The sequence below is a fragment of the Nematostella vectensis genome, chromosome 14, assembly GCF_932526225.1.
Source record: "Nematostella vectensis chromosome 14, jaNemVect1.1, whole genome shotgun sequence".
Taxonomy (NCBI): Eukaryota; Metazoa; Cnidaria; class Anthozoa; order Actiniaria; family Edwardsiidae; genus Nematostella; species Nematostella vectensis.
In genome coordinates this window covers 2,790,228-2,808,082 of record NC_064047.1, presented here as the reverse complement: position 1 = coordinate 2,808,082, position 17,855 = coordinate 2,790,228, and the positions used below count along the sequence as shown (strand labels likewise).

At 51.2% G+C, this 17,855-nt stretch overlaps 1 protein-coding gene across 3 annotated transcripts in view; it reads left to right on the top strand.

The window, feature by feature from the left end:
- The first annotated feature begins 222 nt into the window (after positions 1-222).
- Positions 223-17,855, top strand: part of LOC5500410 (synaptotagmin-like protein 4) — a 41,742-nt gene continuing 24,109 nt past the window's right edge. Inside the window, exons 1-8 of one of the 3 annotated variants that reach the window (XM_048721740.1) lie at positions 223-618; positions 748-960; positions 2,538-2,677; positions 12,095-12,210; positions 13,181-13,322; positions 15,545-15,728; positions 16,105-16,549; positions 17,298-17,475. In XM_048721740.1, coding sequence (XP_048577697.1) covers positions 503-618; positions 748-960; positions 2,538-2,677; positions 12,095-12,210; positions 13,181-13,322; positions 15,545-15,728; positions 16,105-16,549; positions 17,298-17,475 — 1,534 coding nt within the window. In that variant the 5' untranslated portion in view covers positions 223-502. Of the gene's footprint in view, positions 619-747; positions 961-2,537; positions 2,678-12,094; positions 12,211-13,180; positions 13,323-14,072; positions 14,824-15,544; positions 15,729-16,104; positions 16,550-17,297; positions 17,476-17,855 lie in introns of those variants that run through there. The other 2 variants (XM_048721742.1, XM_048721741.1) reach the window with 2 other exon arrangements.

The following is a 17,855-nucleotide window of genomic DNA, read 5'->3' as shown; positions in this document are numbered from 1 at the left end:
AATCAAGTTTTATTCTATGGTCAGAAAAAAAAAATGTCGAGAGTTGTTTTCTACTCAATGATAGTTCGTTAGTTGTTAGTTGGATAGATGGTTGGTAGTGATTTTAGAATTGTACGATGTTGGTCTTCCTCGTTCCGCTTTTTTTTTTCTTGAATTGTAAGTTAACCGTGAATGACGTGGCAAGATATGATTGGCTTACAAACAATTTCTGTTGTGTTGAGAATTGCTCACTTGTTGTTTAGCGGAGGTTGTAGTGTATGTGTTTCGACCACACATCCAGCACGGCCTTCTCGAAATCGTTGATTCTCGTCTAGAACTGTATTTTCTTTTCCATTCATACGACTGACTATACCTGGTTAAACTGAAGTGATGACAGTTCCCAGATGATATCTACAGAGTTTTACGGAATTGGCCCAGTTGACCTTTTCGAAGCGTGTTTGGAAGAAGCTATTCGAGTGTGTGTTCTGTTAGAAAGTCGTTTCAATGTTTGAAACTCGCCAAAATGTCGGACGATATTTATATAGATGTAAATTATCTGACGGAATCAGAGAGGAATATCATACTACAAGTTTTAGCCAAGGATGATGAATTACGACGACAAGAGAAGAAACGGTTGAGGTAAGACAAAACTTTATCGCAACTTTTGGCGTAATATCTTTTGTTATATTTATAGCACTTTGATTTTATATATAAAAGTTAAAGTACACATAATGTTTCTAAACAATGATTTTTTATATTATATTTTAGCAAATTAAAGACGGAATTAGACACAATCAAGTACTCTGGCCTAGAAGCTCAACAACTATCTGCAAATTCTAAAGTTTGCGCCCGATGCAAAGAGGGATTTGGAACAATTTTCAACACGGGCGCATTTTGCCCAAAATGTAAAGTTCGTGTCTGCAAGAATTGTAGATCGACCATTGACGGATACTGGGTTTGTCTACTTTGTGCCAAAGTCAGGTAAATATTTTAAATTCTTTTATTAGCGAGATAAAGCTATCATATCACGAGCGTTTAAATATTTTAGTTCCTCATAATAATCTTGTGACACTAAGCGTAGCGGGGCTGTATTGTTTTGCATAATTGTGTTGATATCAAGAGAAATATCATGCTATGGAAAACAGCTGTCGTATTTTACCGCGAAAATTAAAGCTTTAATCGTTTTTAAATGATATCGCGGGGGCATCAAGGGATAATATTTACATTCTCGTTCGATTCCAAAGTTATTCTTTATGCAAAACAGACAGCCAGTTGATCGCTGCCATAAAAACGACATTTCATTGACAGTTTCCAAGTCGACCACTAGATTATTACAAGTATCCCAACTAACAGTAGGAGAATCGATGATTAATTTATTGATTATCGATAAAGTTGTATTTGTGTTAGGAAATGGTCACGGTTGAATAGACATTCGGTATTTTCAAATTGATGAGGTTTTTGATTTTGTAGTATCTTGATGGAAGAATCATATAAAAGCGGTCCTATGGTTTCAGCCCTTTGGTCACAAGATCAGATAAAACGAAAACAAGGAAGTATTTAAGGAATGAGAACAAAAGTCCTTCAATAGAAGTGGATGGGGTGATATTTCGATATATATGGGGGGGGAGGGAGGGGGCACTTAATAGTCTGTATACCTAACAATTGGTTAAACGATTTCCAGTTTTTGGTATATTGTAACGATTGGTCAAATTTAATTTTTTTTATAAGCCTGTATTTTTTTCAAGCCAGTGCTCTTCCCCTCCCTAATTATGCCACTGAAAAACAGGTCTTTGTAATCTTGCCAAGCAAGCATCGAATACTTGTCACATATAACAGGTTGTGTTATGGCAGGGCCCTAAGAAGGGGCCTCAAAATACTCAGTGTAATGTTTAGTTATTTACGAGTCAGACAAACGACCGCATGGTGAATGCCGCCATGTTGAATTTATTACACACACAGAACCCGGATGTGAATTGCGTGACATAGGTATCGCGTGACATAGGTATCACGTGACATAGGTATCGCGTGACATAAGTATAGTGTGACACAAGTATAGCGTGACATATCATTACACTCAGGAGGGCACAGTACAAAGAAAACTTTAGAAGCCAGCCACGCCTTTACTGGTCCTTTTCATATAATATAAAAAGAAGTTGGCCCTTATAACCCCCTACAGCACTGTATAGATGTCAGATACTTTAAAAATCCTTAGAACAGCAGTTTACTTTTTCTGAAATAGACCCATATAGACCAAAATAATTTTAAACCAGATTTTATGTTATATTTTTGTTCAGGTCCCCATTTGTATTATCAAATTCCATATTCCATTTGAAAAAAAAGCTGAATATTCCATGTGAAAAGAAATCATTTTATGTAGTACCCTCCTTACTAATTTAATGTACACTCTTTACCAATCTCTTTTAGAAGGTTCACCCTCTTTTTCATTTTTTCATATTATTATTATTGTTGTTGTTGTTGTTGCTGTTGCTGTAGTTGCTGCTGCTGTTGTTGTTGTTGTTGTTATTATTATGTATTGATGTATTGACAACCATTGACAGGGAGGTGAAAGCAAAGTCAGGCGCCTGGTTCTTTGAAAATGAGCCAAAGAAGACAAATAAGCCAGCATTGCATGGATCTGTTCTCCTACGGGCCTCACTTAAAAGGACCAAGAAATCTGCACTGCCACCACTAAAACCAGGTACTTCCAGGCATGCGTAAACAGAGGGATGGGCAGGGTGTTCCAGGCGTGCGTACACAGAGGGATGGGCAGGGTGTTTCAGGCATGCGTAAACAGAGGGATGGGCAGGGTGTTCCAGGCGTGCGTACACAGGGGGATGGGCAGGGTGTTTCAGGCATGCGTAAACAGAGGGATGGGCAGGGTGTTCCAGGCGTGCGTACACAGGGGGATGGGCAGGGTGTTCCAGGCGTGCGTAAACAGAGGGATGGGCAGGGTGTTCCAGGCGTGCGTACACAGGGGGATGGGCAGGGTGTTTCAGGCATGCGTGAACAGAGGGATGGGCAGGGTGTTCCAGGCGTGCGTACACAGGGGGATGGGCAGGGTGTTTCAGGCGTGCGTACACAGGGGGATGTGCAGGGTGTTCCAGGCGTGTGTACACAGGTGGATGGGCAGGGTGTTCCAGGCGTACGTACAAAGGGGGATGGACAGGGTGTTCCAGGCGTGTGTACACAGGGGGATGGGCAGGGTGTTTCAGGCGTGCGTACACAGGGGGATGGGCAGGGTGTTCCAGGCGTGCGTACAAAGGGGGATGTACAGGGTGTTCCAGGCGTGTGTACACAGGAGGATGGGCAGGGTGTTTCAGGCGTGCGTACACAGGGGGATGGGCAGGGTGTTTCAGGCGTGCATACACAGGGGGATGGGCAGGGTGTTCCAGGCGTGTGTACACAGAGGGATGGGCAGGGTGTTTCAGGCGTGTGTACACAGGGGGATGTGCAGGGTGTTTCAGATGGTGTACACAGGGGGATGGGCAGGGTGTTTCAGGCGTGCGTACACAGGGGGATGGGCAGGGTGTTTCAGGCGTGCGTACACAGGGGGATGGGCAGGGTGTTCCAGGCGTGTGTACACAGGGGGATGGGCAGGGTGTTCCAGGCGTGTGTACACAGGGGGATGGGCAGGGTGTTCCAGGCGTGTGTACACAGAGGGATGGACAGGGTGTTTCAGGCGTGTGTACACAGGGGGATGTGCAGGGTGTTTCAGGCGTGTGTACACAGGGGGATGGGCAGGGTGTTTCAGGCGTGCGTACACAGGGGGATGGGCAGGGTGTTTCAGGCGTGCATACACAGGGGGATGGGCAGGGTGTTCCAGGCGTGTGTACACAGAGGGATGGGCAGGGTGTTTCAGGCGTGTGTACACAGGAGGATGGGCAGGGTGTTTCAGGCGTGCGTACACAGGGGGATGGGCAGGGTGTTTCAGGCGTGCATACACAGGGGGATGGGCAGGGTGTTCCAGGCGTGTGTACACAGAGGGATGGGCAGGGTGTTTCAGGCGTGTGTACACAGGGGGATGTGCAGGGTGTTTCAGGCGTGCGTACACAGGGGGATGGGCAGGGTGTTCCAGGCGTGTGTACACAGGGGGATGGGCAGGGTGTTTCAGGCGTGCGTACACAGGGGGATGGGCAGGGTGTTTCAGGCGTGCATACACAGGGGGATGGGCAGGGTGTTCCAGGCGTGTGTACACAGAGGGATGGGCAGGGTGTTTCAGGCGTGTGTACACAGGAGGATGGGCAGGGTGTTTCAGGCGTGCGTACACAGGGGGATGGGCAGGGTGTTTCAGGCGTGCATACACAGGGGGATGGGCAGGGTGTTCCAGGCGTGTGTACACAGAGGGATGGGCAGGGTGTTTCAGGCGTGTGTACACAGGGGGATGTGCAGGGTGTTTCAGGCGTGTGTACACAGAGGGATGGGCAGGGTGTTTCAGGCGTGTGTACACAGGGGGATGGGCAGGGTGTTTCAGGCGTGTGTACACAGGGGGATGGGCAGGGTGTTCCAGGCGTGTGTACACAGAGGGATGGGCAGGATGTTTCAGGCGTGTGTACACAGGGGGATGTGCAGGGTGTTTCAGGCGTGTGTACACAGGGGGATGGGCAGGGTGTTTCAGGCGTGCGTACACAGGGGGATGGGCAGGGTGTTTCAGGCGTGCATACACAGGGGGATGGGCAGGGTGTTCCAGGCGTGTGTACACAGGGGGGTGGGCAGGGTGTTTCAGGCGTGTGTACACAGGGGGGTGGGCAGGGTGTTCCAGGCGTGTGTACACAGAGGGATGGGCAGGGTGTTTCAGGCGTGTGTACACAGGGGGATGGGCAGGGTGTTCCAGGCGTGTGTACAAAGGGGGATGTACAGGGTGTTCCAGGCGTCGTACAAAGGGGGATGTACAGGGTGTTCCAGGCATGCGTACAAAGGGGGATGGGCAGGGTGTTCCAGGCGTGTGTACACAGGGGGATGGGCAGGGTGTTTCAGGCGTGCGTACACAAGGGGGATGGGCAGGGTGTTCCAGGCATGCGTACAAAGGGGGATGTACAGGGTGTTTCAGGCGAGTGTACACAGGGGGATGGACAGGGTGTTTCAGGCGTGCATACACAGGGGGATGGGCAGGGTGTTCCAGGCGTGTGTACACAGGGGGATGGGCAGGGTGTTCCAGGCGTGTGTACACAGGGGGATGGACAGGGTGTTCCAGGCGTGTGTACACAGGGGGATGGTCAGGGTGTTCCAGGCGTGTGTACACAGGGGGATGGGCAGGGTGTTTCAGGCGTGTGTACACAGAGGGATGGGCAGGGTGTTTCAGGCGTGTGTACACAGGGGGATGTGCAGGGTGTTTCAGGCGTGTGTACACAGGGGGATGGGCAGGGTGTTCCAGGCGTACGTACAAAGGGGGATGGACAGGGTGTTTCAGGCGTGTGTACACAGGGGGATGTGCAGGGTGTTTCAGGCGTGTGTACACAGGGGGATGGGCAGGGTGTTTCAGGCGTGCGTACACAGGGGGATGGGCAGGGTGTTTCAGGCGTGCATACACAGGGGGATGGGCAGGGTGTTCCAGGCGTGTGTACACAGAGGGATGGGCAGGGTGTTTCAGGCGTGTGTACACAGGAGGATGGGCAGGGTGTTTCAGGCGTGCGTACACAGGGGGATGGGCAGGGTGTTTCAGGCGTGCATACACAGGGGGATGGGCAGGGTGTTCCAGGCGTGTGTACACAGAGGGATGGGCAGGGTGTTTCAGGCGTGTGTACACAGGGGGATGTGCAAGGTGTTTCAGGCGTGCGTACACAGGGGGATGGGCAGGGTGTTCCAGGCGTGTGTACACAGGGGGATGGGCAGGGTGTTTCAGGCGTGCGTACACAGGGGGATGGGCAGGGTGTTTCAGGCGTGCATACACAGGGGGATGGGCAGGGTGTTCCAGGCGTGTGTACACAGAGGGATGGGCAGGGTGTTTCAGGCGTGTGTACACAGGAGGATGGGCAGGGTGTTTCAGGCGTGCGTACACAGGGGGATGGGCAGGGTGTTTCAGGCGTGCATACACAGGGGGATGGGCAGGGTGTTCCAGGCGTGTGTACACAGAGGGATGGGCAGGGTGTTTCAGGCGTGTGTACACAGGGGGATGTGCAGGGTGTTTCAGGCGTGTGTACACAGGGGGATGGGCAAGGTGTTTCAGGCGAGTGTACACAGGGGGATGGGCAGGGTGTTCCAGGCGTGTGTACACAGGGGGATGGGCAGGGTGTTCCAGGCGTGTGTACACAGAGGGATGGGCAGGGTGTTTCAGGCGTGTGTACACAGGGGGATGTGCAGGGTGTTTCAGGCGTGTGTACACAGAGGGATGGGCAGGGTGTTTCAGGCGTGTGTACACAGGGGGATGGGCAGGGTGTTTCAGGCGTGTGTACACAGGGGGATGGGCAGGGTGTTCCAGGCGTGTGTACACAGAGGGATGGGCAGGGTGTTTCAGGCGTGTGTACACAGGGGGATGTGCAGGGTGTTTCAGGCGTGTGTACACAGGGGGATGGGCAGGGTGTTTCAGGCGTGCGTACACAGGGGGATGGGCAGGGTGTTTCAGGCGTGCATACACAGGGGGATGGGCAGGGTGTTCCAGGCGTGTGTACACAGGGGGGTGGGCAGGGTGTTTCAGGCGTGTGTACACAGGGGGGTGGGCAGGGTGTTCCAGGCGTGTGTACACAGAGGGATGGGCAGGGTGTTTCAGGCGTGTGTACACAGGGGGATGGGCAGGGTGTTCCAGGCGTGTGTACAAAGGGGGATGTACAGGGTGTTCCAGGCGTCGTACAAAGGGGGATGTACAGGGTGTTCCAGGCATGCGTACAAAGGGGGATGGGCAGGGTGTTCCAGGCGTGTGTACACAGGGGGATGGGCAGGGTGTTTCAGGCGTGCGTACACAAGGGGGATGGGCAGGGTGTTCCAGGCATGCGTACAAAGGGGGATGTACAGGGTGTTTCAGGCGAGTGTACACAGGGGGATGGACAGGGTGTTTCAGGCGTGCATACACAGGGGGATGGGCAGGGTGTTCCAGGCGTGTGTACACAGGGGGATGGGCAGGGTGTTCCAGGCGTGTGTACACAGGGGGATGGACAGGGTGTTCCAGGCGTGTGTACACAGGGGGATGGTCAGGGTGTTCCAGGCGTGTGTACACAGGGGGATGGGCAGGGTGTTTCAGGCGTGTGTACACAGAGGGATGGGCAGGGTGTTTCAGGCGTGTGTACACAGGGGGATGTGCAGTGTGTTTCAGGCGTGTGTACACAGGGGGATGGGCAGGGTGTTCCAGGCGTACGTACAAAGGGGGATGGACAGGGTGTTCCAGGCGTGTGTTAACAGGGGGATGGGCAGGGTGTTTCAGGCGTGTGTACACAGAGGGATGGGCAGGGTGTTTCAGGCGTGTGTACACAGGGGGATGGACAGGGTGTTTCAGGCGTGTGTACACAGGGGGGTGAGCAGGGTGTTCCAGGCGTGTGTACACAGGGGGATGGGCAGGGTGTTCCAGGCGTGTGTACACAGGGGGATGGGCAGGGTGTTTCAGGCGTGTGTACACAGGGGGATGTGCAGGGTGTTTCAGGCGTGTGTACACAGGGGGATGGGCAGGGTGTTCCATGCGTACATACAAATTGGGATGGACAGGGTGTTCCAGGCGTGTGTACACAGGGGGATGGGCAGGGTGTTTCAGGCGTGCGTACACAGGGGGATGGGCAGGGTGTTCCAGGTGTGCGTACACAGGGGGATGGGCAGGGTGTTTCAGGCTTGTGTACACAGGGGGGTGGGCAGGGTGTTCCAGGTGTGCGTACACAGGGGGATGGGCAGGGTGTTTCAGGCGTGTGTACACAGGGGGATGGGTAGGGTGTTTCAGGCGAGTGTACACAGGGGGATGGGCAGGGTGTTTCAGGCGAGTGTACACAGGGGGATGGGCAGGGTGTTTCAGGCGAGTGTACACAGGGGGATGGACAGGGTGTTTCAGGCGAGTGTACACAGGGGGATGGGCAGGGTGTTTCAGGCAAGTGTACACAGGGGGGTGGGCAGGGTGTTCCAGGTGTGCGTACACAGGGGGATGGGCAGGGTGTTTCAGGCGTGTGTACACAGGGGGATGGACAGGGTGTTTCAGGCGAGTGTACACAGGGGGATGGGCAGGGTGTTCCAGGCGTGTGTACACAGGGGGATGGGCAGGGTGTTTCAGGCATGCGTAAACAGAGGGATGGACAGGGTGTTCCAGGCGTGCGTACACAGGGGGATGGGCAGGGTGTTCCAGGCGTGTGTACACAGGGGGGATGGGCAGGGTGTTCCAGGCGTGTGTACACAGAGGGATGGGCAGGGTGTTCCAGGCGTGCGTACACAGGGGGGTGGGCAGGATGTTTCAGGCGTGCGTACACAGGGGTATGGGCAGGGTGTTCCAGGCGTGCGTACACAGGGGGGATGGGCAGGGTGTTTCAGGCGTGTGTACACAGGGGGATGGGCAGGGTGTTTCAGGCGTGCGTACACAGGGGGGATGGGCAGGGTGTTCCAGGCGTGTGTACACGAGGGATGGGCAGGGTGTTTCAGGCGTGTGTACACAGGGGGATGGGTAGGGTGTTTCAGGCGAGTGTACACAGGGGGATGGGCAGGGTGTTTCAGGCGAGTGTACACAGGGGGATGGGCAGGGTGTTCCAGGCGTGTGTACACAGGGGGATGGGTAGGGTGTTTCAGGCGTGTGTACACAGAGGGATGGGCAGGGTGTTTCAGGCGTGTGTACACAGGGGGATGGGTAGGGTGTTTCAGGCGAGTGTACACAGGGGGATGGGCAGGGTGTTTCAGGCGTGTGTACACAGAGGGATGGGCAGGGTGTTTCAGGCGTGTGTACACAGGGGGATGGGTAGGGTGTTTCAGGCGTGTGTACACGGGGGATGGGTAGGGTGTTTCAGGCGTGTGTACACAAAGGGATGGGCAGGGTGTTTCAGGCGTGTGTACAGAGGGGGATGGGTAGGGTGTTTCAGGCGAGTGTACACAGGGGGATGGGCAGGGTGTTCCAGGCGTGTGTACACAGGGGGATGGACAGGGTGTTCCAGGCGTGCGTACACGGGGATGGACAGGGTGTTCCAGGCGTGCGTACACAGGGGGATGTACAGGGTGTTTCAGGCGTGCGTACACAGGGGGATGTACAGGGTGTTCCAGGCGTGTGTACACAGAGGGATGGGCAGGGTGTTTCAGGCGTGTGTACACAGGGGGATGGGCAAGGTGTTTCAGGCGAGTGTACACAGGGGGATGGACAGGGTGTTCCAGGCGTGTGTACACAGGAGGATGGACAGGGTGTTTCAGGCGTGCGTACACAGGGGGATGGACAGGGTGTTCCAGGCGTGCGTACACAGGGGGGATGGGCAGGGTGTTGCAGGCGTGTGTACACAGGGGGGTGGGCAGGGTGTTCCAGGCGTGTGTACACAGGGGGGTGGGCAGGGTGTTCCAGGCGTGTGTACACAGGGGGATGTTCAGGGTGTTCCAGGCGAGTGTACACAGGGGGATGGGCAGGGTGTTCCAGGCGTGTGTACACAGGGGGGGTGGGCAGGGTGTCTCAGGCGAGTGTACACAGGGGGATGTTCAGGGTGTTCCAGGCGTGTGTACACAGGGGGGTGGGCAGGGTGTTTCAGGCGTGTGTACACAGAGGGATGGGCAGGGTGTTTCAGGCGAGTGTACACAGGGGGATGGGCAGGGTTTTTCAGGCGTGTGTACACAGGGGGATGGGCAGGGTGTTTCAGGCGAGTGTACACAGGGGGATGGGCAGGGTGTTCCAGGCGTGTGTACACAGGGGGATGGGCAGGGTGTTTCAGGCGAGTGTACACAGGGGGGTGGACAGGGTGTTCCAGGCGTGTGTACACAGGGGGATGGACAGGGTGTTTCAGGCGTGTGTACACAGAGGGATGGGCAGGGTGTTCCAGGCGTGTGTACACAGAGGGATGGGCAGGGTGTTCCAGGCGTGTGTACACAGGGGGATGGGCAGGGTGTTCCAGGCGTGTGTACACAGGGGGGTGGGCAGGGTGTTTCAGGCAAGTGTACACAGGGGGATGGGCAGGGTGTTTCAGGCGTGTGTACACAGGGGGGTGGGCAGGGTGTTCCAGGTGTGCATACACAGGGGGATGGGCAGGGTGTTCCAGGCGTGTGTACACAGGGGGGTGGGCAGGGTGTTTCAGGCATGCGTACACAGGGGGATGTGCAGGGTGTTTCAGGCGTGCGTACACAGGGGGATGGGCAGGGTGTTCCAGGCGTGTGTACAGGGGGGTGGGCAGGGTGTTTCAGGCGTGTGTACACAGGGGGATGGGCAGGGTGTTTCAGGCGTGCATACACAGAGGGATGGGCAGGGTGTTCCAGGCGTGCATACACAGGGGGATGGGTAGGGTGTTTCAGGCGTGTGTACACAGGGGGATGGGCAGGGTGTTTCAGGCGTGTGTACACAGGGGGATGGACAGGGTGTTCCAGGCGTGTGTACACAGGGGGGTGGGCAGGGTGTTCCAGGCGTGTGTACACAGGGGGGTGGGCAGGGTGTTCCAGGCGTGTGTACACAGGGGGGTGGGCAGGGTGTTTCAGGCGTGTGTACACAGGGGGGTGGGCAGGGTGTTCCAGGCGTGTGTACACAGTGGGGTGGGCAGGGTGTTCCAGGCGTGTGTACACAGAGGGATGGGTAGGGTGTTTCAGGCGAGTGTACACAGGGGGTGGACAGGGTGTTTCAGGCGTGTGTACACAGGGGGATGGGCAGGGTGTTTCAGGCGAGTATACACAGGGGGATGGGCAGGGTGTTTCAGGCGAGTATACACAGGGGAATGGGCAGGGTGTTTCAGGCGTGCGTACACAGGGGGGATGGACAGGGTGTTTCAGGCGTGCGTACACAGGGGGATGGACAGGGTGTTTCAGGCGTGTGTACACAGGAGGATGGGCAGGGTGTTTCAGGTGTGCGTACACAGGGGGATGGACAGGGTGTTTCAGGCGTGTGTACACAGGGGGATGGGCAGGGTGTTTCAGGTGTGCGTACACAGGGGGATGGACAGGGTGTTTCAGGCGTGTGTACACAGGGGGGTGGGCAGGGTGTTTCAGGCGTGTGTACACAGGGGGGTGGGCAGGGTGTTCCAGGCGTGTGTACACAGAGGGATGGGCAGGGTGTTTCAGGCGTGTGTACACAGGGGGATGGGCAGGGTGTTTCAGGCGTGTGTACACAGGGGGATGGGCAGGGTGTTTCAGGCGTGTGTACACAGGGGGGTGGGCAGGGTGTTTCAGGCGTGTGTACACAGAGGGATGGACAGGGTGTTTCAGGCGTGTGTACACAGAGGGATGGGCAGGGTGTTTCAGGCGTGTGTACACAGAGGGATGGGCAGGGTGTTTCAGGCGTGTGTACACAGGGGGATGGGCAGGGTGTTTCAGGCGTGTGTACACAGGGGGATGGACAGGGTGTTTCAGGCGTGTGTACACAGGGGGTGGGCAGGGTGTTTCAGGCGTGTGTACACAGGGGGGTGGGCAGGGTGTTTCAGGCGTGCGTACACAGGGGGATGGGCAGGGTGTTTCAGGCGTGTGTACACAGGGGGGATGGGCAGGGTGTTCCAGGCATGCGTACAAAGGGGGATGGGCAGGGTGTTCCAGGCGTGTGTACACAGGGGGATGGACAGGGTGTTTCAGGCGTGCGTACATAGGGGGATGGACAGGGTGTTTCAGGCATGCGTACAAAGGGGGATGGGCAGGGTGTTCCAGGCGTGCGTACACAGGGGGATGGACAGGGTGTTTCAGGCGTGCGTACATAGGGGGATGGGCAGGGTGTTTCAGGCGTGCGTACACAGGGGGGTGGGCAGGGTGTTCCAGGTGTGCGTACACAGTGGGGTAGGCAAGGTGTTTCAGGCATGTGTACACAGGGAGATGGACAGGATAGGATGTTTCAGGCGTGCGTACACAGGGGGTGGACAGGGTGTTCCAGGCGTGTGTACACAGGGGGGTGGGCAGGGTGTGTGCACCCACCCGCTTGGCCCCAGAAGTTATGTGAGACTCAAGTTAGGGAAGTAGGGCTGAGCCCCACACCACTCCATCTACTGCTTAAGCCTTGGGTACTTTCTACCTCTGTTCTCCTTGTTATTGTAATAATCAGTTGTTTTGTATTTGTTCTCAGTGATTGCTGAACCTCCACCCCCACCAATAATAAACCTCAATTTAAAAGAACATGAGAAGCTTCACCGCCCTGTCGCCGTGCACATGTCCCCCCTGAGAGAGGCCGAGGATGACCAGGTATTTCACTCATCAATCTTTTTGATTGACATTTGATTTTTCTTGCTACCTTTCTCACTATCACTACTATCATCATCTCCACCACTGAAACCATGGCCGCCACCGCCGCCACCGCTACCACATCAAAATCAACATCATGAACATCAACATCATCAACATCAACATCATCAATATCATCAACATCATCAACATCAACATCATCAACCATCAACATCATCAACATCATCAACATCATCAATATCATCAACATCATCAACATCAACATCATCAACATCATCAATATCATCAACATCAACATCATGAACTTTAACATCATCAACATCAACATCATCAACATCATCAACGTCATCAGCATCAACATCATCAACAACATCAACAACATCAACATCATCAACATCATCAACATCATCAACATCAACAACATCAACATCAACAACATCAACATCAACAACATCAACAACATCAACAATTGCCTCATTTATCATCCCCATCCTTATCACCCGCCACCTCAGATTAGAATACAATCACCTACCAATGCCCCCATTACCCAAACTATCGTCATTATCTAAACCATCATCATGACCATCTTTACTGCCACCACCTATGTCATCACCATCATCCACCACCACAACCACTATCATGATGATCACCAGTATCATCACCAACATCTTTCACCACTGCCACCATTATCTCAGCCATCACTACTATCATCACCATCATTTTTATCTTCACCAACCATCACAACACTTTCTCTCATCACCATCTCAATCACGTTCAGAAATTATCACCACCAGACATAATCGTCACTATATTCATAGTCCAGACAATATCCTTCATGCATTGCACTCGAAATCAGGAGATTATTACAAGCATGTGGCAAAGTGGTGGATCTAGCATTGCCCAAGGATCCACCCTTGGACCCCTCAGATTCGCCTTTGTATGGTACCCATGTCAACATTAATGTCATCAGCCATACGAGGTGAACAGTAACTACTACAAAAGTAATGGCCACCCTACAGTCGAGGTCAACACTCGCACAGTAGAAGAGACTAAGAAAACAAGCGTGGATTCCCGCGGAAGCTCTACAAGCTCACACAGCGAATACGACCAAAGTAAGCCGGATAAGAATCTACCTCCCATGAAAAAATAGGTGGCGCGGGGGAATGCGTGCGCATTCCTAGCACCCCCTAGTCTACGGGCCTCATTATTCGCCGAATTCATTTTTCCGGGAGAAGACATGTTTAACTGTAATCTGCCAAATTTGTTGTTGAATCCATATCGTAAATTTATCTCGTTTTGGGAATAGCGCGTACAATATAAAAGGCCTGCAATGTTTGATTAAATAAGGGTTACTACGAATCCGGCTGTAGAAAAAATAAAGGGGATGAGAGGGAGGGGATGGGGTTATGACAGTCAAGCATGTATATGTGCAGCCTCCGCTTTGTAAACAGTTCTAGCCATATGGTGATTGGTAAAGCTCAGGAGGGACCGGGGGTGGGATTGGACTTGGGTGGGGTGGGGTGGGGTGAAGGAGGGCTAGGCGATGCGACTGTAACAAAAATTCAAACAAACCTTAGTCTGAAAATCACAGATGAGCAATCCAACAAGCCAATATACAAGAATGTGGACTTTAGAAGCACACTAGCATACACACATTGGCACCAGTCGGGCCAAGACGGGACGCTAGCCGACGAAGTTTAACTGAGGCAAACCGGCTATGCCATGCTGACGAGTCCTAATAAGGACGAAACAGCTGTCCATGGTTGCCGAACTGCACGGGTAATAGACTGTGCTAGCGTCCCGTCTTGGCCCGACTGGTGCCAATGTGTGTATGCTAGTGTGCTTTTAAAGTCCACAATATACAAGGGCACAAAACGGATCTGTTGTGAAGATGTTAGTCCCCTCGGCCTGTTGTTGGGGAAAAAATCGTCCCGAATGGTTCTGCTGGCAAATTTGTGGAGTCGAACTAGTTGCGCTGAGAATATTTTTTGGGGCGTGGGAGCGGATGCTTGGGAAAAAATCGTCCCGATCGGTTATACGGGCAATTATTCGTGTGATAAAATTCCTAACCAATGCTGGCTGGGAATAAAAGGAATGATCACTCCTGGGAAACGGCATCAGAACATAATTCAAACGACGAAATATAATCCTCGTCAGATAATTATCCCCTCCCTCCCCTCCCCTCCCCTCACCTACTGTAATCCCTCTGGTCCTAGCTTTCTTTGGCGGCGATTTAACTTCGTGCGTGTTTCTGAAGCGTTTGTAACCAATACTTGTCCTCTTTTCTTTAATTACGAACACCTCCGTTAAAGTATTTAAATTATTCGACACTTTCAATAAAAACCTCGTAAGCATGCGGTTGCGATAAATATGTCTTTCGAAACTCGAGTTTCTAAAAAACCCTTAAATCATGTTTGCACGACTTTATATTCTTTTCATTAATTTCCTTTCTCGCTCTCTTCACTTTTTCTCGAATTTTTTTCTACTTTGAAATAATGTACTGTCTCTCAACGCTAACACGAAATTTCATGCCGCCGTTCTTTGAAATCAACACCGCCGAGAATATGACGTCATGTAAAGGAGGCCACGTGACCCTACGTAAACTTCTTTGCGGTGAGCTTAAACTATAAACTAAAAATCTAAATATAATTGTACCATACTTGGAAGTTAACGTATATTTTCCTCAAGGCTCCATACCCGGCCCACCATGAAAATACTCAATCTCAGGTAGCACTACTGGCCGTTTCATCTATGTAGAAGTTGAAGTAGAAATTAAGCTTCAGCAGATATTTACAAAAAAATATTAGATATTGAATTGTATATCAGCCTGTCACCGCTGCCATTATGCATCTACACCCAACTGTCCAAATATAGACACTTGAATATCCGCTTTTACTCTGTATCTCGCTTAAATGAAAACACGCCATTTTAGCATTTTTGTAAAAAAAAAATCGCCCAATAGGGGACTTGCGCTAAAACATCACGTGACTTTTTGTGTGGCAAACTAGCGCGTGCTCAGGCGGTAAAATAAAAACAGCAAAAAGCTACTTATTCAGCGCTTACGGATAAAGCCATATTCATCCAGAAAGGGATGATTTTCATTAAAATATTTTTTTCGTCGTTCTCTGTCGTGACGGGCGCAATTAATTCTGTTTTTTTTGGGCCTGAATTTGCCACCGAAAAGGTCACGTGATCCCTTAGTGCAAGTCTCCTATTGGTTCCCATTGGTGTCCGCATACGGCCAAACAGGAGAGTTGGCTGTAATGCGTGAAATCTGAAATCACGAGCTTATGAGTTTATTCAAGACTCATTATTTGCTACTGTCGTTTTGCAGCTTTTCGATTACCCGAACACACAGATAGTAGTGGATACCAAGAGAACCGGCCAATATTCGATTACCTGAAGGAGTCCGAAGAAGAACGACCAGTGTTCGATTACCTTAAGGATCACCGAAGTAGTCCTAGTAGCGATGCTCTGAGCGACACAAAGTATGATGGGCAGATGGAGGACCTTAAAGGGTGAGTTAGGGATACACCTTTCCTGGTTTGCTTTTTTAGTGGCGTACCTAGGATAACATTACTTAGACTCTCCAAGGAGGGTAGGTACAAAAGAGTCGTTCCTCTTGCTTGCGATGTCCTTGCAGGAAAGGATTATTTGCTTTCTTCGGATGTTTTTTTTCATTTATCACTAATAAGCATTTTGCTTACGGATATCGAAAACAGACTGCATTATTTACGAACATCCTCTCTTCTCCCGAAATTTTAATCAATAACTTTAACGACCACGTTCCAATCCCGTAAATATATGGTGCGATAATTGACTGTATCGTTGTATCCTTCCTTTTAGTTTTGCCCCCTTTCATGGAACTCTTCTATTCTCTTTTATTCTTTATAGCTTCACACATAAGACTACCAACGGTCACGCGACGAGCTATGATAAACCTGAGCACGAATATAGAGACGAATATGGTTACGAAGACGAGCAGAGACCTGGGTACAAAGATGAGCAGAGACATGGGTATAAGGACGAGCAGAGACATGGGTACAAGGGTGAGCAGAAACATGGGTTCGAGATCGAGCAGAGGCCTGGGTACGAGGACAAGCAAAAGTTTGGGTACGAGGGAGATAAGAGTCCTGATTACAAGGATTCAGCAACATCGAGTTTTGAGGACGAGCAGAGACCTGCGTACGAGGACAAACAGGGGCCTGGGTACGAAGTCGACCACAGGTCTGGGTACCAAGACGAGCTAAAGCCAGGTTACCAGGGGGAGCATAGGCTTAGTTACCAGGGCTCGGAGACGAGCGGCACGTATCACGATGCACAGTCCTGGCGATCCCAGGTAACAAAATCTGCGGCACTGCAATAGTCGCTTGCCATAATGGCGGCCGCGTAACCACAAGACTTATAAATTGAGAATCTAACGTCACTCGTGACAGAGTCACTTTGTAAACTTTCATCATGCAAGTGCTACATTGTCTGGTAAAACATGGTGGTTAAAAATTGCATTCTTATTAATTTTAATGCATTCTAGATTATGATTAAGGTGGTATGGCTTATACCGCAGTCATACCCATTTTTCCTTCGATATTGTATACTTTGCCTTTTACTTGAATTGAAGTTGAATTTACAAAATGTAAAAGTCTTCATTGGAACCTCATAGATATTTTTTTGTATAACGGCGTATAACGTATGACGTATAACGAGATTTTGGTGAATCTCCATTAACCAAGATTTTTCCACCCCTTGTTATACTACTATATCGTTAAATTGAGACTTAAACAGCCTTTGTCAGCCACACATTTGCTATTGTTTTCATTTAATATTGGAAATATATAATATGCTAAAATCTCAAAATAACCATCTTAAATCAAAGTTTAATACTACCAAATGTACCAAATTCAATCGAAAATATCGCAATAACTTTTCCAGATCAGCCGATGGGCATTGATGCTTTTTCACACTTGGTATCTTATGCTAGGATGACAAAATGGCGGCTGGCACAGGCTGCTTAATACACCAATATACTACAAATAATAGATTCGCATGGCTACCTTATGCAGTTTCAAACGCAAAACCTTCTCTTACAGGACAGCCAACTCGACACGGATTCCCTAGACACTTTTACCAGCGGAGAGTTTCTTACGCCAAAAGAGACGCCAAACCATTCTGACGTCAACACGCCTGTCCAGTCCTCCCCGGACCACTCTGACGAAGGAGACTCGTATCGAGATGCCAGAGATGCTACCCCTGTTCCTATGGATCGTGGTATGACAGGAATATCTCCTGGATTGCTGCGCTCGTCACTAACCTTTTGTTAGCTTCTTTTCGCGGTTTTAAGCTGAGGATAGCGGTACCCATATTATGGCGTCTAAACAATCTGTATGCTCGTGTAATATATAGTCATAGTAATATATGCTCTGATATTAATCGTCCATTATAAGTGTCCGTTGCAACTATATTTCTTTAGTAACAAAGTGTCTGATGTATAAGGATCCGATTTTTACTACTACGATCATGTCCGGTTTAACCAGGCTATCCGAAGTAACAAAAAGGAGTTACATTTTCTGTATTGTTGAAGTGTCCGTATTAACGAGTTGTGTGACCATGATAACAAGGCATCCAAAGTCACGTGGTTGTTGGTGATA